This window comes from Sphaeramia orbicularis, chromosome 6, assembly GCF_902148855.1.
Source record: "Sphaeramia orbicularis chromosome 6, fSphaOr1.1, whole genome shotgun sequence".
NCBI classification, from domain to species: domain Eukaryota; kingdom Metazoa; phylum Chordata; class Actinopteri; order Kurtiformes; family Apogonidae; genus Sphaeramia; species Sphaeramia orbicularis.
Genome location: NC_043962.1, coordinates 38,632,920 through 38,656,339, shown reverse-complemented (window position 1 = coordinate 38,656,339; position 23,420 = coordinate 38,632,920). Strand labels below are relative to the sequence as shown.

At 39.6% G+C, this 23,420-nt stretch overlaps 2 protein-coding genes across 3 annotated transcripts in view; both read right to left on the bottom strand.

The window, feature by feature from the left end:
* Window positions 1-9,050, bottom strand: part of gramd2ab (GRAM domain containing 2Ab) — a 51,958-nt gene extending 42,908 nt beyond the window's left edge. The window contains exons 1-2 of the mRNA XM_030135610.1: window positions 8,964-9,050; window positions 8,882-8,898 (exon numbers count right to left, since the gene is read on the bottom strand). Coding sequence (XP_029991470.1) covers window positions 8,882-8,898; window positions 8,964-9,050 — 104 coding nt within the window. The remainder of the gene's footprint in view (window positions 1-8,881; window positions 8,899-8,963) is intronic.
* A 4,909-nt stretch (window positions 9,051-13,959) lies between these two features.
* znf609a (zinc finger protein 609a) overlaps window positions 13,960-23,420 on the bottom strand; it is a 54,833-nt gene continuing 45,372 nt past the window's right edge. For both annotated transcript variants that reach the window (XM_030135678.1, XM_030135676.1), the window contains 6 exons: window positions 22,628-22,715; window positions 18,790-20,944; window positions 18,244-18,628; window positions 17,078-17,449; window positions 15,399-15,477; window positions 13,960-14,855 (listed from right to left, as the gene is read on the bottom strand). In XM_030135678.1, the coding sequence (XP_029991538.1) occupies window positions 15,404-15,477; window positions 17,078-17,449; window positions 18,244-18,628; window positions 18,790-20,944; window positions 22,628-22,715 (3,074 nt within the window). In that variant the 3' untranslated portion in view covers window positions 13,960-14,855; window positions 15,399-15,403. The remainder of the gene's footprint in view (window positions 14,856-15,398; window positions 15,478-17,077; window positions 17,450-18,243; window positions 18,629-18,789; window positions 20,945-22,627; window positions 22,716-23,420) is intronic.

The window sequence follows — 23,420 nt, the reverse complement described above, 5'->3', positions numbered from 1 at the left end:
TGCACACTCAGATTAGGGTAAAATAATTCACAAAACAGAGGGAAGATATCATTTTTCTTAGATGTATTTTTTTCCTGGCTGTCATGTGATTCATTAAAATAACTGCTTTGCCTGCTACTGACTTAAAACATAAAACTACAGCAAACATACCCTCTGTGTAATCTGCAAATCAGGCTCAGATTCTGCACATTTCAGATCATCTACTGCATCATACTTTGGTCACTCTGCTTCTGTGAAATACAGACTGACATGTTGGGTTGGGTCCATTTGAACTGAGTTTGCATTTCCGCTCCTGTGGGCTCCTGCCTCACTGATAAATACACCCACAGTATATGTAGGATATACACACTGACCTCCAAAAGAGCACTGACCACAGGCTCAGTGTCAGCGCACTCATACAAATGTGATGGTTTGTTTCATTGTAATGGAAAATTCAATTCAAACACAAGTTGTTTTGGAAGCCAAATATGACAAAATATCAGACAAAAGGATCAGACTTCAATGTGAGCTGGAACCACACTGGTCATAATAATAGTTCTAGAACAGTGAACGCAGGCCCAGTTTCCATGGTTGTAGGCATGATCTTCACACATACGTATATCTGACAGCAGGTACAAAACCCTCCTCACACTTCTTTTCTTGCCTCTCCTCCCTCATCCTAGTTTCCATGGAGCCATACGTTGGTTTCCTCTCAATGGACTCTCACCCCGCTGATTAAATCAGTCAGCACCTCAGGGAGACACAGCCTGTTTGCTGTAATGGGACTCTTTAAAGCTTCAGATCTTCACTTGTGGATAGATTTCCTACTGTCAGGTGTCAGGCTGTACGCTCAACATGGGAGGATCAAGTGCTCAGTAGTCAAATAGAGAAAAAGTCAACAAAACTGTGAAAAACACTGGCAAAAAAACAGAATGGGATGATGAAGCTTCCTCTTTTAGTGTTCGACAGCAGATGTTGTAGTGACAACAGCGTAATTATAATTACACACAACCATATTTTTGCACACTTATTATGTATACTTTAATTATCATATTGATTGTCTAGTACACAGGTGTCAAACATGTGGCCTGGGGACCAAAACCGGCCCGCCAAAGGGTCCAATCCGGCCCGTGGGAGGAATTTGTAAAATGCAAAAATTACACTGAAGATATTAACAATCAATGGTGTTAAAACCATTTTAGGTCAATTCAATCTAAAGTGGATCAGAACCAGTAAAATACTATCATAAATAACCTCTAAATAATGAAAACTGCAAATATTCGTCTTTGTTTTAGTGTAAAAAAAAAAAAAAAATTACACAAAAATGGTTACATTTACAGATTGGTCTTTTACAAAAATGTCTGAAATGTGGTATTTTAACAATATTCTGCCTGTTACTAAATGTTTTGTGTATTTGTAGATCCACTGTGATCTGTAAGTTGTGATGCATATGTATAAATGATAAATTAAGACATAATATTAACTTACACTTTTTTCGTAAGAATTTTCAGGTTGTTCGTATTTGTTCATGTTATGCTCAAGTATAGTTCGTACATGTAAACATTTTCATTACAGAATTTTACTTTTTTCACTCAAAAATGTAGAGAAAACTTTGGAGTTGTCATTATTTATAAGTTCTTATCCTATTATTTGTATTATTTTACTGGTCCGGCCCGCTTTAGATCATAGTAGGCTATATGTGGCCCCTGAACTAAAATGAGTTTGACACCCCTGGTCTAGTACATATTATACAAATTACTGTGCTAATTTTGTGTCTTAATAGAGTGTTTTAACACGTATATTTGGTACATATATATATATATTCAGAGCTTTATATATGTTTGTATATTTAGAGCTTTATATTTATTTATATTAGGGCTGTCAAAATGAATGCATTAATGTGGATTAATCCATCATCGTGATTAATGTGATAAAAATTTTAATGTAATTAACCCATCTGCAGCGCAGAATGACTCTGAATGTCTCTGCCAACACATTTGGGTCAGTTTGTCCAAGTAGAGTTACCGTCGTGCACGAACAAATGGGCAGTTGATCTGGTAGTGACAGGCAGCAGAGCCAACCCATAAAGATGGGAGACACTAAACAGCACGTTGGTCCTCTGGATGGAAATATGAGGACAAAAAAACCCAAGATGGAACAGTCAACCAACATAAAGTATTATACACACTCTGCAGGAAGGAGTTTTCTCTTCACTGAAGCACTTCCAACTTAAAATATCACGTATCTCTACACTCCTGCAACCACTGTTCCATGTGAGAGACTGTTCTTAGTTGCAGGCAACATCGTAAATAAGAAGTGATCAGTTCTCCTCTCGGACAATGTCAACAAGTTAGTTTGTCTTAGTATCAGCTGAAAGAGGAGTAACAGGGCCACTTTAATGTGGATAAATGTTTGTTTAAAGAAGAGACAAAAAGTTTTCAAGTTGTTTTGTTGAGACTGTTGAAGGTGTTTAATAAACACGTTAAGTGCATATATATTCCCTTCTTTCTTGAGTCTGTTTGCTCATGCAAAATTAAATGCAATTAATATAGATTAAAAATGAATGATATTTAATCATGATTAATCGAAATTAATCCACAGCAACCCTGTGATTAATCTGATTAAAAATTTTAATTGTTTGACAGCACTAATTCATATATTTTTCTTTTTCTGTTTTATTGATAATTTCTTTCCTGCTACATTTTATTATACTTGAATGGAGCAACTGTGACACCCAATAATTTCTCCTGGGATTAATAAACAATTCTGATTCTGATTGACTCATCTTAAAACATTGGTGAATGTCAGAAATCATGTGAGAAAAGCAGGATTCCCTCATTTATCCATTTTTGTACTCTGTATTTTGGCAGTGTTTCTGGAATTTCCCCTTGTGGGACAAATAAAGGCCAATCTTTATCCACTATGTCAGGTGGCAGATCAAAGCTGGATCATCACCAAACAACCATGTGGTCTCCTCTATAAGGACTTGACAATTTGATAACTGTGGTAGAAGACAGTGTTTGGTTTCTTCTTGAGATCATTCCACCATTTGTTTATTCAAACTCTGCCCACACATTCCTGTTCTTAATGTGTTACCAAGGAGTTTGCCATCTCACAAAATCTGCTGAAACAGAGCATTCTAGCATCCCATTGTTTTTCAGTGCTTTCATCCACCAACTATTGAAAACAATGTTTCTTGTAAAACTCAAAGAACAATTTCCAAGTTTAACTCATAAATACCCAGTGCTACTTTTATTTCATTTCTCAGCTTAACGTTTCTTAAGTGATTTGTCAACATCTATTATGACATTATCCTCTGTATTTTATGTTCTTTTTTCAGTGAAAATCATATATTCTCCTGGATTTAATTTACTGATCATGTAGATGTTCATAAAAGCTCAGTTTAAAGTTGAGGGTTATTATATCAAAAACAGAGAAAACTGAAGAAAAACTGACTTTTTCAGCAAACATATCAATAACTGAACATAAACCAAGTGTGTCCATCCACTGTCACTGATCCAACTCCATGGGTTTTACTGGTGAATCAATGTTGTAGAAGATGACAGTGTTTCCACGTTCAATGCTGAACGTCCAAATGGCTCATATCTGATGACCGTGAAAAGATGACAAACTGTATTTTATCTGAATCCTATCAATGTGTTGATAGAGGGTTTAAAAGTCATTAATTGTTTTAGATCATCAGATACTTTTGGTCTACGTTTTTTTTTAGGTCTGTGAGGATGACAAAGACTAGAATATCTGCAATACAATCAAAAGATTAGTTTCACCAATTCAATATTGGACCAAATGTGACATAATGGTGTTGAATAATGGCCAGAAAAGAGATTGTACAGAATATTTCAATGACACAGTGTTGATCTTTCCAATAATAAAATGCCATCCCTTCATCATTTTATCATATCATTAATGTGTGAAACTGACATAATTAGCAGATGAATTCTGGAATCCTGGCCAAAAATATGTGTTTGAGACTACAGTATCCTCATCATCAATTGAATCAGTGCATCTTTGAGTCAAACTGAACATTTGTACCAACGATGAGGACATTTTCCACAAGATGTTCCTGAGAGGTTGCGATCAGGGAAACATACTGAAAGTATAAAGCTTCTATAAACACATACGCAAAGCGACACTCCCATTGTTATTTGCTATTTGTTAGTCTGTGGGTTTGTCTGGTTGTTGGGAGGTTACAGCAGTCAATTAGTTTTTCCTGAGGGTGTGACTGTGTTCACCACAACAGCATCCTTTCTGATGGCATTCATGCAAATCATAAGAAAATAATATTAATATCTAACCACAATCCACTGTCACATCCTCTACCACTGGGGATGTGTTCACAGCAAATCCTATTAAAATACAAAACTAAAGTGGCTCAAGCCTCCAGTCCCACTGGTTCCTATGAATAAAAACTCCTATTGAAACAGCTCACAAATACGCAGTTGCACTACTAAAAGGCAGAAGAGCTTTAAAATAATCAGTTTTACATTATATTTGATGTTTTTGGGGTTTATTTTACTGCTACATTAATGTGCATATTGCACTTTACTGCTGTGCAGGTTTAAGGTTAAGCTTTATGCACTTCTACCTTATAAACTCTTGGTTGCTTAATCAACACCATCATATTACATAAGATCTGCTTTTGTTTGTAACATGGCTGTCGCTGTGAGAACATCTCTAATAACTGAACTTGTCATAAGGTCAGAAACACACGCCTGTTTTCAGCTATTTTTCAGCTGATCCAGTTGGATTTTAAGAAGTTTATCTTAAAAAGGAGGACAATCTGAAACTCAAGTCATAAAGAAAACACTTCACCCCCCAGTTTATCACTGGGGATGGGAATTGATAAGAATTTAATGATTCTGATTCCATTGTCAATTTTGCTTATCAATCTGATTCCTTATCGATTTTCATTAGGTGAGGGAACAAAAGAGTACAAACGTGTTTGTTTACATAAACTGTCTTTTATATTTCCATCTCTGCACAGAAAATATAACATATACAGTACGCACAAATAATAATAACAGATGACACCGGACCCGGTTTGGGGTGGTCACACCATACGACCGTACAAAGTGAAAGTGAAACTTAAGACACTTTACTAATTCGTCTATGTCTCCCGCTGTTGTGCACCTCATTTTTCTTTTCCCTACCTATGGAAACTTTTATTGGAGGGGGCAGGATGTTTGTGGCCCCCCCCAGAACTGGGCTTGGATGATGCCCTGGTGTTTGCTCTGCTGCTAGGTTCACAAGTGTTGCTAAGTAGTGTATCGAACATGTGACATTCCTACAAATGAATTGCATGCTGTGTGGACAAATGTTTGAGCACACTGGGGGGATCCCCCCCCTTGAAGAAATGAAAGCTTTACAAGTGTTACAAGTGGCCCTGGTGTCATCTTTTCGTGTAAAATACAGCCATACTTTGGAGCGTTTCTGCCTCAACGCCATGTTGGCTACGTTCTAAACCAAAACAATGCAGCATATGTGTGACGTCATCACACATGCGCAATGAAGGTGGAATCAATAAGCAGAATCATTACAACAGGCAGGCAAACGATTCCAAGGAACTGAGCTACTGGGAACCAGTTCTCAAAAAGATCTGCTTCTCGATTCCCATCCCTAATTATCACGAACATCCAAAATCAACATTTTTACATGGTCTTCACTTGACAGTAGGGGTATGAATGCCTGTAATCTGAAAAGAACTGTGATTTTAGTGACTAACAGATGAGATGAAACCATGCATTTAGTTGGATTCATAAGTATTTTGTGTTCTCTTATTTCTATTTTTAGCTGCAGAACCGAGTATTTTAGACTTTGGACAGATACTTACACTAAATTATGACCAATATAAATTGACAAAAAAAAAAAAAAAAATCTAAATCATCTGTACATTGAAAAACTTCCCAAAATGTTGGGATTTAGGTAAGAAAACCTTGATGAAAAAAAAAAAAAAAAAAAAAAAAAGACATCCCCACAAATAACTCATGAGGAAGTTAAGGTCTAATCTTGTGAAAGATTTTCAACATGTTCCACCCACTTACACAATAGAACAGCCATTATTCATCAATAAAACCAGAGATGATAGAGTCAATGATGCAGAGTTATTTTGAAATGCTGAACTCTAGCGTGTGAATCAGTCTCTTCTGTTGGAGGTCTGTGTGTTGTCCTGTCAGCCTGCCTGGCTCTGGAGCTGCCCACTGAAAGAGGCGTTTTGTTTCCAGTTCTGGACAAGAAAAACACACTGCGCCTCATCCTCCATCTACACTGGGCCGAGCCAAAACAGAGGAGCCTGCAGGGGAGATGCTGCTGCACATTCAGGGCAAACGGAGGCTGAGCTGAATGTAAACGACTGCAGCTGAGAGGAGACCACACAGGCATGAGCACGGCACTGCAGTACAGTAGAACAGAACTGGAACCCAACACTTTTACAGAGGAAAAACCTCAGACCAAACAACTCAGCTCAGAGTGTGAGGACTCTGGGGCAGCCTTGGCCTGGAAGGCTGGAGAGTCAGCTTGTAACCATAGCTTGTAACTGGTTAGATTTCCTGGACTGGCAGAAAGGCACTTAACCCCCAATTTGCTCTGTGGGTGCTTGATATACTGCTCCTAGTCTGCAGTGTGTGTGATTTCTGCATGTTCTAGTGATGGGTTGAAAACAGAAGGTTAATTTGGTGTGTGGTGTATGTCTATATACTGACAAATAAAGAATCTTAGACTCAGCTTGAACAGAAAAACTTCAACAAAACAAACCACAACTTCAATAATGAGCAATGATGGAGAATACACATAAAAAGATTTCCTTCTAAACCTACTTTAACCACAAGAAACATCCCAAAACTATGAGTGCAGTACCATTAGAACTAACATGACCACAGCAAAAAGAACACCTTACTTTGTTTACACTTCTGTCTTTAAGAAAATACATGGTAGAGTTACTGTTAATCCAACCATAACATCAATCCACAACCAAAAGACTGTTTATTGAGTACTGACTCTCAAACATGACATGCTGAGGCTGGTTACAAACCGTCATTACTCATATTTTATCTTTGTAATTCAATGTTTTACTGCTGCAGTTATCCTAAAAGCCAGCATATACACTACATTCATGTAAAAATGGAAATGAAATAAATAAGAATCTCAGTGTTTTGAGTTTTGGTTCTTTAAATAGGAGCTCAAAGTCTTTGATTAAAAAGTTAAAGTTTTACCACAGGTGCATGTAGGTTTGTAGCAGATAAAACTAGTTCAAATTAACAAGCAAAGCAGAAAATGTCCAAGACAAACAATCCCACACCAACTGTGACCTGACCAAACCTACTATAAGACCAAAGAGACACCAAACAGGTATTCAGGTACTATACTTACACATTTAAAGTACTTCCTAGGTTATTTTACTTTTACTCTTTCTGCATCTTAATACTTCTATTCCACCCCATCTCAGGTGTAAATATTACTTTATTACAGTGTTACTATTTATTACTTTTCAGATTACAGTTCTTCAATCCCTTCCTGTTCAATAAAAACCACAAAATCTGGACAAGTAACATATTTTAAGGTTTACAGTAATTATATTATATTATATTATATTATATTATATTATATTACACTATAATATATTCTATTATTCTTTCATCCATTCATCTTCTGAACCCACTTTATCCAATTTTATATTATATTATATTATATATGAAAACAGTACAACCATTTTAATTGTTACCCTTCATCAAGCAAAACAGGTGATGATGAAAATGACCCAGATCTCACATAGCTTAGAAAAACAATTTAACAGCCTACAAATGAGTTAAAAACCTCTTTTCTACACCAGTAAACTTATATTTTTATTTCATATTAATCAAATTAGAAAGACTACCTGATAAATACCACTAAAGTCAGACACTAAGGACTCTCATCTCAACCATTTATCTCCATGGATACGATATATCAGCTGGACATGGGTAGTGGCTAAAATGGACAATATTTGTATATAACAAGACTTTTCTGTTGTTTTATATTAAAGGCTTGAAGGTGTATTGAATCTGTGTTCATTCCAAGATAATATGATGAAGTATTGACTTAAAAGGTGTAATTATTTTTAGATTTAGAAGTATGCAGAAGAAGATGTCTTTGTTGAGGGGCTAAATGACTGCAAAAACCAAATAAAGAAGCTGAGAGTAACGTTAGTATGGGTGATTGTGGGCCAGAATATTATTTTACATATTGGTTTGGCCTAGAATTCTGGACTCAGTGCATGGTCACTTATCTCTGGTATAACTGACCATATATTAGACTAAACCTGTTATAATTATGTTACTTGTTAGAGCAAAATTATGATGCTGTAGATTACAGTCAGAGTAGTTCAGTGACTCATCCTCAAACATGTACAGCAGTAAAAATGCAAAGTGCACAATGCAGCAGTAATACTACAAAAAACATCATGTGCGATAATAAAACACTGCGAAGGACCCTTTCACTTTGGCTTTTCACACTTTAAATTCATTTTGTTGATCATTCTTACATACTTTTACTTAAGTCGGGTTATTAATGTTTATAAATGCTTTATTTTTAGTAAATTACTGGAATAGGTTAGTTCTTCCACTAGAGCCAAACGGACTGTTACAGTAACAGCAGAAACTGGTACTACTAGGTAAACTATTAGTAATGTTACTGCAGATAACTGGTAACTTTAACTGAACACACTGTGGCAAAAACGACTACAAAAGTTTAATACAGTAAAAATGTCAAAAGTTTTTAATGAAACAGTTTCAGTTATTCCCTGTCCGGACAGAGCTGCTGTCTGTAAACGCACCATGCATCCTCAGTACTGTCTGCCTCTGGACAAACCGCCGATTTACGGCAATTTACGACAAAATCTCAGCCTCACCTGTGCGCCTCACAGTCCTCAATTAAGTCCGCGGGTTTTCAGCAGGTGGTCGGTCTGTCTGTCCGGGGACCGTCCGTCCGACCGGCCAGCCGAACGGAATGGAGCCGCTGCAGATTCCGCAGATGAGCGGACACTGCTGCGTCAAGTGCGCACGTGAAACCGGAAACATCCGGAAACACCGGAAGTGACGTTAAAAATAAAACGTCTAAAAATAAAAGAAAACTTTACAAAGAATTCATACCGATAATCAGCACGATACATATATTATTATTATTATTATTATTATTATTATTATTATTATTATTATTATTATTATTATTATTATCATAAATTTACTTTTTTCATTTAATTAATTTCACTGGTGTTGAGTTGAAGAAACCAGACAATTATCTGAGGTTGACAAGATAAACCTCAGAGACAAAAGTCACTATAATTATACCCACTGAATTCCAAAGGAAGGTCATGATATAAATATGACATTATAATACCATATGAACATTATACCATTATAATTATCATTACTGTTTTATAAACCAGCTCTAAAATCTTAAAAACAGCCATTGCCTCAGTTAAGCAAGGTTGTATCAAACAGCAAACTGTTTACATGATGTAATAATAATTCCCAATCCTGTATCTCCTGCAACCATTTAATAAAGTTTTAAATAACCACCAAAACATTTCTGCATGGTGGAAGAAAATCCTTTACTCAAGTAGTGGAAATACAACAGTGAAGCAATGACAAGTATTATCAGCAAATACTTTGAAGTATCAAAAACTGTTAAGAATGTTTGCCTTCAAAGTGCTTAATTATTTAAAAATAACAAATTGTTCTCCTTTTATCATCAAGAACTTCATATAAGAGCAATTTCTCAATGTGGAGCCAATTTCAGATATTTTATGAACTGCAGGATAGATTAGTTAGTCTACTGTATCATATATTTATATGCATATGCTTTTAATGTAAAAAGTAGCAAGTGTATAATTATTGTATTGGATAGTTGAGTAAAAGCATAGTATCTCCATCTGTACTGTTAACAGATATTAACAGAGAGAGAAGTATTATGTATTGCGTATCAAAGTTGCCTTTATGTAGGTTATTATGTTACATTCCTCTACAGAATTCTGATCATTTAAATTAATTTGAATTTATTTATCTACAACATCACAAAACCTCAATTCACTGAGTCATTATCAGTTGAGATATGCATGTAAATATGGCAAGTAAATCCACTTGAAATCATTGCAAATGCCTAATACTGGCCTTATTGATGTCATTGCTACAGTCTTGACTTGAATTAACAGCTTTCAGACGTTTCTAAGGTTCTCTTTAGGTTAGTCTTTCTTAGAATAAAATATTTGGTATTGCATGTGACAAATCCACATTCTGTGCTCTTTTAATCTGCTCTGCAACATCCTGTGAGTGAGTTCACAAAACCACAAAGCAGAAGTTGAGTGGGTTGACAGATGTTTGCTTCCTGTTGATTTCTGAAATATTTGCCTTTGTCATCTCTGTCATTGATTATTTGCCCTAAAAACTGTTAATTTATTTACTTTATTTGTTCATTTAGTCTGTGTGTCAATACTTTTCAGTGTTCTGGTCTTGACCATCACATCGATTCTTTAGTTCATTTAGATGCAGATAGACTTTTGGTAACATTTGTGAGTAGAATAGTAACAAAACTCAATCGTGTAATTTATTAAGCTGAAAAACCTGATCAAATAAAACTACACCTCTGTAAAAAACTAAGAGACCACTGCAATTTCCTGTGAAATCAGCCTGTGTGCATGTATGACAGCCGTTCCATTCCTGTGAATTCCAACACAATCACACCTTATTCTACTGAATAAACACCTGATCCATGTCTTATTTAAGAAGGAGAAGTATAAACACCACTACTGTGGCCATCACTATCTTCTTACAATAGGCAAAAACAGTGCTATTAGTACCACAAAAGTAATTGGAATCCAAAAATAACTATTAAAAACTACTGGACTTCTGCTCTGACAATGTTCCCAAACTCTGAGGACTGGTTCTTCTATCAGGACAATGCTCCTGGGCTCAGCTAGGTCAATAAAGGTGTGGATGACGGACCACCAGATGAAGACCATGTCATGTCCAGTCCAATCTGCAGACCTGAACCCACTTTGAAAACTTCTGGAGGAAGATAGATGGACACAAGCCATGGAACATGTCTGAGCTTCTTGAATTTCTATGACAGGAGCTGCATAAAGTCATCTAACAGCAATGGAGGAGAGCCAAGACACGTGAAAGCTGTCATTGAAAATCAGGGTTATTCCACCAAATACTGATATCTGAACTTTTCCAAAGTTACAACATTAGTATTTTCTTGTTTAGAAATGAATATGAACTGGTTTTCTTTGCATTATTTGACATCTGCATCTTTTTAAAATTTTGACCATGTGTCGTGTTCTGCAAATAGATGCTCTAAATAACAATATTTTTATTTGGAATTTGTTAGAAATGTTCATTTTACTCAAACACATACCTATAAATAGTAAAATCAGAGAATGTGATCATTTTGCAGTGATCTCTTATTTTTTTCCAGAGGTGTATCTGAATTTAAGAGTCAGTGCTTCGTGTCACTTGGATATTAGTTGTTCAGCAGCGCCTCTCTCTGGCCAAACACAAACATTGCTGATGAGGAAGAGTTTTCACACAAGCTGCAAACACAAGCTGTTTCTGAAAAAAAAAGTGTTCCTCCAAGATCAATTTACTCCTCATTCCAAAATGACATTTAGTTGTTTTTGGCAGGTAGATCTGTTGCAGGGCAAATCAAAAGTGAGTCCCCACTTCCCTGAGCTTTCACATGTAAATGCATTGTTAAATCTGTAGAACACACTGATGCCACTAAATCCTGCAGACAAAAGCAGCAGCATAAAGGCCCTTTAAATACAGGTTAAACGTAGAACTTTTATGGTTCCACTGCACTGTGAAGGTAATGACTGTGAACCTCCACTGAAGAGACTAAAACAAATTACTCCTCTGTTCACTCTTTAATCTGATAGTTTAGTCCAAACACATGATTCAAATCTTATAGATTTTGAGAATAACATTCCAACAATAAATAAAAAACCCCAAAACAAAACACAAACAAAAGAAGCGCATGTGACATAATTTTCTCAAGCAGGCTTGTAAATGTTAATCATTTATTACTTTCCAATAGTTTTGTTGATAACTGAGCTCACAGGTAAATCATTTTACTATTAAATTGGAGACGGTATAGTTTGGTATGTTTCCCAGTGCTTAATGTTTTTTATTTGTATTTTCTTGTGACATAAGTTGTGACATTAGCTCTTGGATGATACTCATACCATTGTCCATATTATGCTAGGTTGTAGTTCATGCTAACTCCAGACAAAACAAATATTTTTTATCCTTGTATGATTTAAACCAGTGGAACTTCTGCAGCTGTCAGGGGGCATCTGTAAACAACATTTAATGAAGGTAATAAATCCCTGTGCATCAGGGGAAGTTACAGAAGGAAAACCAACCATTTGGACTGAAAATTATTGTAATGCAGATAAATAATTGTACAATATAAGCTGACTGTCAACACGACTCATTTAAATCCTTTTAACACAGAGCTGCAGCTGAAAGTAGAATAAAAGGGCCAAACAGAGAAGTTGGAATACTAGTAGTTCTCTAAATATGTTTCATATACAGTTGTGCTCATAAGTTTCCATACCGACAGAATGTGCATGGGACGGTCTTGGATGTTCCAACGTGACAATGACCCGAAACACAAGGCCAAGTCCACCTGTCACTGGCTACAGCAGAAAAAAGTGAAGTTGAAGGAGTGTCCATCTCAGTCTGCTGACCTCAGTATGATTGAACCACTGTGGGGAGGTCTCAGACATGCAGTTCATGCAAGAAAACCCCAAATCTTAAAGGAACTGAAGGTGTTCTGCCTAAAAGAATGGGCAGCTTTACCATCTGAGAAAATAAAGAGCCTCATCCACTACTACTACAAAAGACTTCAGCTGTCAGTGGTGTTAAAGGGGCCAATACAGAGGAGTAAGAACTAGGGTATGAAAACTTTACATCAGGGTCATTTGGATTGTTTCTGTTGTCAGTATGATTTAAAAAGAGCAAACACATTTGTTTGGAAATAAATGTCTTCATCCAACCACTATACACGAGTGAAAGAAAAGTTTTTGTATCATTCATATTCCCTGAAGGGTATGTCAACTTATGAGCACAACTGTAACATGGAAAAGTAACAGACCAAAGTAAAAATGGTTAAAACCACTAGATTATCCATAGTGTAAAGCAGCATATTTTATGTAAGAGTTAAAATTCATTCATTGATTCATTTTCTGAACCCGCTTTATCCTCACTAGGGTCACAGGGGTCGCTTGGCGCCTATCCCAGCTACACAGGGGCAAAGGCGGGGTACACCCTGGACAAGTCACCAGTTCATCGCAGGGCTGACATATAGAGACAAACAATCACACTCACATTCACACCTATGGGCAATTTAAATTAACCAGTCAGTGCATGTCTTTGGATGGTGGGAGGAAGCTGGAGTACCCAGAGAGAACCCACACAGACACAGGGAGAACATGCAAACTCCACACAGAAAGATCCCCCTGGTGTTGGAATCAAAGAGTTAAAATGTATAAAAACCCGGAATAAGAGTAGATTAACATACTTTTACATAACTGTAAGAGCTCATTTTTTAATGCATAAAACTGTATGTTGGATTAATTTTCCTTATGAAAAACTATGAAAATTTAAACAAGTTTTATCCAGCTGTCTTGTTTTACCTCCTTCCACAAGTCTTTAGAACTTTCCCTTTTTCAATCGTCAGTTGAATTAGCGTTTTTGCATTCTTACTGTATTTCAATAAGCATTTTACTTCAATGTGAGATTAAATTAAAGATTTAATTACATTTTTTATGTCACATGAAATTAATATAGTGAGTAAACTTGAGAGACTGTATCCAATTACATTCTGTAGGTACATGAAACACTGATTTAGATGAGAAGCTTCTGTACATGGAGCCCCATAAGATGACAGAGGTTTTTAGGGAATAAATGACACGCTGAATTCAGGCGCTGTTCCACCAGCTACAGGTTTAATATCAGATCAACAACAGTAGAAAAACAGAGGCAGAGGCTACCAGACAAAAAGAAGAGTAGGAAATCCAACAGCATCCAACAGGCTCTTTAAAATAATTCCTCTGTACAGTATTTACACACACACGCATACACACATACACAGAGTACAGTACAGCTACACACTGAGGAGGAGCAGCGGCGCCGCCCGTCTGCCTGTCTGAGGGGCGGAGCTTCCAGTCTGTCAGTCCGAGAACAGAGGTTTTCAAACTCTACCCTCTGATTGGTCCGTCCTCCTCCGTCCACAGTGTTTTGTTTTCTTGTGAGGCTGAGATACTTCCAGGTGAAGGTGTGACAACATCTGGTGGAGTTCAGAGCTGCACTGCCGTCTCTGCTTCAGAGAGGTCAGAGGTCACTGCTCCTACAGTCTGGGGTGGTGGGAGTCAGAGCCCACCCTGTAACCCTCCCGTCCTTTCTTCAAAAACAGATGAATATGGACAGCGAACGCCTCTGGGTGGTGCCAAGCACCGTCCAAACCCGTCCACCTCAAAAACAACAGAAGAGCTCCTCCAAGTGTCACAACAGCACCAGAGACCGGGATTATCTCAAAGTTTCTCTACCCGCCAGGTCCACTTTGTCCTCAGTTAGTGAGAAACTGAATCCTCCGCTGCCTGCCTGAGCATCTGGAACCAGTAGAACCAGTGAGATCCAGTGGGAACAGGTCTTTAAGCCTCCTCAGCAGTCCAACGTGGGGCAGAGTGGCTAGCTGGACGTCCAGGTAGAGTAATCAAACCTACACAAACACCATTGAACTGATGTTGAAACAGAAATACTTCCTCATGTGATCCAGTCACATGACTCTGCGCAGGGTGGAGGTCAGCCAATCAGGTGTGCCTGCAGAAGGATAAGAATTCACCATTAATCATGATCAACTGACCGGAGGTTTTACCATGACTATAAGTTTAGGCATCCAAGTCATTCTGGACGCCACTGACAGTAATGTAAGATTAATGTGAATAATAGAGACGTAAACAACTTTTTTGATCATTTTGGGTGTCATCTGCTCTACCTTTTCCTAAATCTTCCACAATATGATAACTGCAGTTTTTTTTTTGTTTGTTTTATTTGTTTATTGCTTGCCTTGTTTTAATGCTCTAGCTTAATGTTGTTACTGCTACATACATCCAGTGTGGCAGGACGATGTCCGACCACTAGATGATGTTAGAGACCACAATATCTGAACTACTCCCTTCCATTACAGGCAGTTGAGAAATGCTTGTACATCAGGACTTTTTTTTGCATTTGTTATAACCAAAGCATTTTAGTGTAAAATGAGCTGTATTTTAATGTTAATTCCATGGTCTGTTTGTGCACCATGTCAGCAAAAAAAAAATGCTATGTGTAAGAATATAACAACGACCTTAAAATGTGTCTTACCATTCTCACCTCCTTGGAGGTGGGTACGTGGACGGGGCAGACGCTTGCTGACTGGCGACAATGGCTGAAGAGGAGAGGCCTACAAGACAGAACCAACCATCAGACAGATTCATCACAGCTAACTTGTTTCCATGCTCATATGCAAGTAATTAGTATCATGCATGTAATATGAAAATATGATGACTAAATACGGTCATCATGTATAATCATGGTTCCTACAGGATTCTACAAGTAAAATTCAAGGCTTTTTAAAACATTTCTAAGACTACATTGAACAAAATTTAATGCATATTTCAGTCTATTTCATGGCCATACTTGCAAAACTTTGTGACTCCTTGAATTTAGGAATATGTATTGATTTAATGCCTCGATTCCCACTGTTCTGAGTCATTTCTCACCAGGGGCTGCAAAGTTAGCAATAATTAGTTCCTAATTTCAGTATAAATTGTTGGAAAAGGTGGACCTGAGTCAGCTAACATTACTTTCTTTGTAGTTTGGACATTTCCCAGACACATTTAAACACAATACAGTGAACAACTTTATGGCAACATAATTTAAGACCTACCATATCAAATTTAACGCCTTTTAAAGACTTTATAAGCTACTAAAGGCAGATTTGTAATTTCAAGACTTTTAAGACTTTTTAAGACCCCACGGGAACCCTGATAATAAAAGAAATCAGCTGATGAATACATTTTTTATGGATAAATGTTTAATTTTGGATAAAAAAACAAACAGTTTTTTGTGTTTACAAATATTCTACACTGAACAAAAATATAAACGCACCACTTTGTTTTTGCTCCCATTTTTCATGAGCTGAACTCAAAGATCTAAAACTTTTTCTGTGTACACACAAGGTTTATTTCTCTCAAATATTGTTCACAAATCTGTCTAAATTTGTGTTAGTGAACACTTCTTCTTTGCTGAGATAATCCATCCACCTCACAGGTGTGGCATATCAAGATGCTGATTAGACAGCAGGATTATTGCACAGGTGTGCCTTAGGCTGGCCACAATAAAAGGCCACTCCAAAATGTGCTGTTTTATCACACAGCACAATACCACAGATGTCACAAGTTTTGAAAGAATATGCAATTGGCATGCTGACTTCAGGAATCTCCACCAGAGCTTTTGCCTGTGAATTGAATGTTCACTTCTCTACCATAAGCCATCTCCAAAGCTGTTTCAGAGAATTCATGAAGAAGACTGTGCGAGGACAATGGTGTTCACACCAAATACTGACTGGTTTTCTGACCCCCCTGGACCACCCAATACAGTAAAACTGCACATTTTAGAGTGGCCTTTTATTGTGGCCAGCCTAAGTCACACCTGTGCAATAATCCTGCTGTCTAATTAGCATCTTGATATGCCACACCTGTGAGGTGGATGGATTATCTCAGCAAAGGAGAAGTGCTCACTAACAGATTTAGACAAATTCATGAACAATATTTGAGAGAAACAGGCCTTTTGTGTACATAGAAAAAGTTTTAGATCTTTGAGTTCAGCTCATGAAAAATGGGAGCAAAAACAAAAGTGGTGCGTTTATATTTTTGTTCAGTGTACATATTCTATTCTGTAATTTCCCAGTTTGGGATAAAGCACATCCATCCATCTATGTACATATTATCTAACTCTTTCCTTATTTCCTCTGTTAATACGATATAAGACTGGAGTCTCACCTGAGGGGTAGGACAGGTCGTAATGTGCCGACAGCAGCGGGTATCCCAGGTGATGATGTGAAGGCAGGATACGTTGTGATGGTGACGACCGCGGCCGGTCGCCTTCTCTCTCCCTGTCTCGCTCTCTTTCCCTGTCTCTGTCCCGCTCCCTCTCCCTCTCTCTCTCTCTCTCCCGGTCGTGTGGTGTCTTGTCTTGGATGGATGGGGACTTGCTCTTGTACTGGCTGGCGTGCTGCTGCAGGAGGTCCAGAGCTTTGGCCTCATTGGGAGGCTTCACCGTGGGACTGGACCTGGAGGCTTTCTCTCCCTCCTCCCCCGCTGACACTTTTCCTCCATATGCGGGGAACGAATAACCCGCTGGAAGGTACGAGCCTGAAGACAGACACAGATACATGGATCAGTGTCATGGTGCTCACAGTATGAGCTGTGGTAACATTTCTTCAACCCAACTGAGCTGACTGATCAGCGATTCAAACTTAACTTTCAACACAGACACAAAATAAATGATCCATTGCGACGCCCATTTGCATATTACTGAAATACTGAATCAGAATAGAAGTTTTAATATGTGCAAACTAGTGGTTCTAGGCGTGTGAAACATAATGTAATCTGATGAAGCTGCATTTTAAGACATTTTTAAGACACAGTTAAATTTATTGGATATTAAGCATTATGAGCCTTTATGGATTTTTGTTCTGTTACTGCATTATTTCTGATCCTCCCAGAAACTTTTCACATCACCTACATATAACCCCCACATCAGGTAAACGCACAGAAAAAAACACAACATATCATGCATATTATCCATTTGCATGGTTATTAGACGCTAATATTTTCCTTTTGAATAGATTATTGAATGTTTATACCAACTGTCAACCCACTTCCATACAGAAAACTCCTGATTGTAACCATCTCCCCTGATCGAGGTGGTTACATGAGACATTTTTAAATCCAACATAGAACAGGATGATGAAGATGTATTTAGACTTTCATCACTTTTCCATAAATTTTGACCTTGCAGAATTGGTGGATGAGGATTATTATGAAATCAAGTTGGTCATATTCTTAGGCTCTGAACTAACAAGCATATTTCCAAGAACATTGTACATGTCATTGTGTTAGTATGAACAGTGTTTTCATCTGTATACCTGGTGTTGTGTTCTTACCAGGGTAGTTCTGCATCATGACAGCGGGAACACCTCTGTATCCAGGATGGCTGGGCTCATAGCCCTGGCTGTAGGCGTAAGGTCCGTGCATGTAGGGCATGTAGCCCTGGTGCTGGGCCAGGGGGGAGGAGAACTGCATGTGAGGGGGACGTGGGTCCTTCCCACTACCTCCTCTATGCTCCTCTGCAGGCAGCTGGGTCCTGCCCTCCGTCCCCTCCTTTGCCTCCTCTTTCTGGACTCCTTCCTTCAGACGTGGCCTTTCCTCCTTCCCTTTTCTGTCACGATCTCTCTCTCTGTCCTCCTTCCACCGGTCCTCCTCCTGGGGTTTAGGAGCATCAGAGTACTTGTTGGGGTACACATAGGGCCACAGGCGGGAGTCTGGCTCCTGCAAGTGAGAAAAACTTTTTTTAATGGTGCTAAAATCAAAAACTGGCATTGCAGTAGGTTTAAATACAGACATTTTAATGGAAGGAGCTGGGCAGTGGTATTTGGGCAACACGAGATGAATATAGAAACTGTAGTTTAGTACTGTCGGTGTGCACTCACCTGTCTGTACCACATAGCAGGTTCAACACCTGACGGCCTGCCTGACTCCACCCCTGGCTTGGCCTCCTCCTTCCCATGATGCCCTGCTTCACTTAGCTTCATTTTCAGTCCTTCAGGCTGGGCAGAGGGCGCCTTGGGTTCTTCTGCCTTTGCCATGATGACTGACTTGCCCTGTTCAGAAGGTTGTGGGGCCTCTTTGGGTTTGGCTGGGTTTAGTCCCCCCTTTGCACCTAGGTCTGTGAGGCTGGGGGCTCTGGATAGGGTGGGGGGCACAGAGGCCTTCTGCTTCCACTCCTCCTTCCCAGAAGGATCCCGCTCTTTCCCCTCGGCTTTCTTGTCTGCTTGCCTCTGCCTCTCCTCGTACTGTTGACGGTGGGCGGGGTTAGAGGCCAGCAGGTGGGGATGGTAAGCCGGGTCAGGTGAGTATGAGTAGGGGGGTACATAGTACTGGCTATAATACAGCGACTGTGAGTACATGTTAGAGCGCTGCTGGATGACTGACGGTTGCTGAGGTCCTGGCTCTGCCTTCCTCTCCTCCTGAGGCTCCACCTTTATTTTACCCTCCTCGATCACCTCTGGCTCCTCCTCCTTCTTCACCTTCACCTGTGTTCCCTCTACATGAGGCAGCACTGCCGGTGCTGCTCCAGGGCTGGGGTTGGGGTAGTTAGGAGAGTAGTAAGAGTCATAGTTGGCGTAGTAAGGCGAGTCCTTAGTGGGTGGCTGAGGAGGGAACAGCGCCTTCTTGGCCGCTTCTCGAGGCCCCTGGTCTGGCTCAGATTTAATGGCCTTCATCCCCTCCTTCCCTTCACCGTCCTCCCCAGCATCAGAGATGTCGGAGTAGGCAGGGCTGCTGGTTTTAACGGATGCGTTGTCAGCCCCGTTTTGGTTGAGGTGAAGCGGCGGTGCAAGGCCAGCCTCCATTCTGCTGGCCACTCCAATAGACGGGCTCGGTGCATTGTCTGAGAAGCTGTAAACTTTGTCAGCCTCAGCCTTAATACTGGCCAACCGACTCTGGTGAGCTTCTGTGGAGCCATTGAGCAAAGCATCTGATGACTCCGAGTAAGGACTCTTACCCTCCTCTGGCCTCTTTCCTGCTGCTTTTGGACTGTCACCCTCCTTTCCTCCTTCCCTCTTCTTCTTGTCCTTCTTCTTCTTGTCCTTGCCGAGGGCAGGGCTAGAGGCGGGGTCCGCCAGTGGAGGAGGTTTAGGCTGGATGTTTTTTAACTGCGGGCTTTTGGGGACGGACTGTACCACTGAACCCAGAGCAGGGGAGGATGCCTGTAGTGTGTAGGGTGCTGGAGCACCAGGGGCAGTGGGGGCAGCAGGGCGGGCTGGCTTCAAGCCTTTCTGGGTCAGTTTATCAGGCTTTCCCCCAGCAGCCATCTTCTTTGCTTTCCTGTCGTCCATCCCATCATTACTGGCCTCGTCTGTCAGACACACACCCTCCTCGCCGCCGTCCGTCACCTCCGGCTCAGCTTCTCCGGCTTTCTTTTTTCCCTGCTTTGACATCAGCTTCCCTGATGATGGGGAGGGGGCATCGAAGCCCCGTCCCTTAGGTGTAGTGGAGCGGGCAGGAGAAATGGCAGCGCCATTGCAGGATGCAGGATCGGGATGGAGGGCAGGGTCATCGCCGTATTCGCTGTCTGCGTCCTGGTCCAGTCGGACGTCGTGGTCATTATGGGCTCGAGCCTGGTGATACTTGAGCCCGTTGATGTGCTTGTACTTCTTGTTGCAGTTGGGGTGTGGACAGTCAATGAGTACAGGGGAGGGACAGGTCCGGTCCAGTTGTGGAGGGGGCAGAGGGTCTGTTTTACCTCCGGGCAGGGTGGAGGCAGCACCAGTTGAATTAGTTCGCATGCGTTTGGATGCCTTTGTGTCCTCTGAGCTGGAGGTGGGCTCCATATCAGAGGCAGGTTTTGTCTTGCGCTTTGCAGAGGAAGGGCTGGCCTTGGCGTCCTCGACACTGCTGGCCGTTTGGCTGCCTCGCCGTCCTTTGCTATTAGCAGCGGCACCACGTGTTTTACTGCTGCCACTGCCTTTGTTGTCTGAGGAGTTGCTGTTGTCATTCAAAGGCGTGTTACTGCTGGGGCGCATTCTTTTTCCCCGACCACGACCGCTACGCATCTCCACGTCACTGGTGGGAGACTCACAGAACCTGCAAACACACAAAGGGAGTTAGCGTCACAAAGAAGCAGGCAGCCTGAGAACCTGATTTGATTACTTAATCATGTTCAATTTAAAGTGAAATTAAAAATAAATAAAATAATTGGATCAACCTTGAGATACAAGTGGCTCATGGAGGTTTGGGCAGCTGGTTAATTGTATTATATTTTATTAAATATACTTTGATGAATAGTAGTGCTTTAGTTGTGTACACTTTAAATTAGAAAGTAGAAAGTCACTGCAAGTGTTTGATAAAAAAATTTAAAAATAAATTATGGCAAAACACAATAAGAACTGCAGTAATCACAGACAAGGGACATTCTTGTGACAGGATACTTCAGACAACAACTTAATTAAAATAGCACTCTAATTATTTCCAACCAAGTAATTTAAAATATGCTGGAGAAGCGCCATTAGATGTACTTCAACCTTGTGATTGCAGCATGGTTTCATCAACCATCAGGCATGTTGCTGCACCACTTCTACTGAGGTAGACTCTCTTCCTGTTTTATTGGTCAGTATGTTAATTCAGAGCACTGTTGAATCGCCAAATGCTCATTCTAATGCAACGGACACATGAGAGTATAAAGACAGTGACACCTGGCAATGTTTGAAAAAGATGTGCCTATTTACTTACATAAAGTGAGTATAAATTGGCCTTTACAGATAAGCAAGGATGGATATATTGGATTTGCGAGATTCCTGACATGCTCTACCCCTTCCACTAGACTTATTTTCACTGGAAAACTGTACCATTAACAGCATTCCTTCACTTTTCAGACCAAATTTAAAACTTCTTAACGTATTATAGCAAGCATGACTTTCCTCTGAAGTTATCGTTAACCTACAGACAAAATGTTGAGCAGTGAGAAGACAACAAAACAGTGCAATACATTAACAGGGTTTCTGCAGGTATCAGCATATCTAATTTAATGGTTTTTAATGTCAATTTAAACAAACTGAATGCCCATGTCCAACTGCAGATACAGTTTTATATATAGTTTTATGACATGTTACCGTCGACAGGCTTTAACCGGGTTCTGAATAGTTCCTCCTCAAATCACTTCTGCTGAAGCTTGCATTTTCCCATTTTACCGACATTTGCTAATATTCCCTTCGCTCTTTTGCCACGGCATGAGCACGCTCATAGCACATTGCCTTCCAAGCATCCGGTGTTGTGACTTCATGTATCGGCCATAAACAATAGTCAATTAAAGGGTTTGGCCTGTCAGTCATCACACTATACTTCCGATCAAAATTATTAAATGTTAATATAATCAAAATAAATTGTGAATAACAATGCTTTTTTAAATGCCTCTGGACATTGAATTTAATGCTTTTTAATGACCTGCAGAAACCCTTATTAAAACACTGAACCATACTAGTTTGCTTTTCCACTCTTTCTTCAATGTCCTCTTCTAAATCTGACCAGTTGGCTCTCATCTTTTCAAATTAATTACAGAGCAATTTAATGACTTTTCCAAAAGTTTAAAGTTTTAACTTCATTTGACTTAATTTTATGAATTTTCAATGTCTAGAATGAAGATCTTAATATTCTTTGAAGGTTTATCAGAATATATCGACACATACTAGAACCAGCTCACCGAAAAGGCATTCAAAGCAGTTCACAGCTTATTGTGTGTGTGTGTCTATGTGTGTGTGTGCGTATAAACACCTTGGTGGGGCCCAGTCATGTCTTGTGCAGTCGAGCAGAGTTCCAACATAAGTCTTGTTCCTCCAGGTAACGTTCACAACCAGCATGCCTACAAAAAACAGGCCAACATTTGAACCACACATGCACATTTACTAAACACTTCAATAAGTGAAATCTACCGAAGGTGTTACTGCTGCAGGAAACGGATATGACAGATGTGATTCCCCTCCCTACTGGAAGCAGCTGTAAAAGAGTTTCATACGATATTGTATATGGCAGGGTTCTGAGGTGGAGTCACATCAATGATTCAGTAACTGTGTGACTAACTGCTGAGAGAAACCGAGTGTTTTAGCAGAACTTTGCACCCACGGGCGGAGATCAAAGTGTCCGGCAGCAGAAAACGGCTCAGTGTGCGGCTGATGTGTGAACAGGTTCCTGACAGAGGAGAGCGCTGATCTGTCACCACTACTTTGCCTCTTCAACACCTGCCACTAGCCCTCAGTGTGAGAGTTAGGCAGGTTAGAGCCTACAGAAACACACCGACATAGACTACAGTACGAACCATCTGTCTTACACTTTAGATTCCTAAAACATGAAGGTATTTAAACATGGAGGCTGTCTTTAATTTCAGTTTGTGGAAAATGTCTTGCTAAATGTGGATTTCCAACCTAAATTTTTGTTTCTTTTTAGGTCTAATATATATGATGGATTAAAATCAGTCCTTCAGACTAATATACTCTAGCTAAAATGCCCAATAGACAAAAACACATAATAAGGCAGAAACCATGTTTTATAAACAGAAAAAAACCCAGTT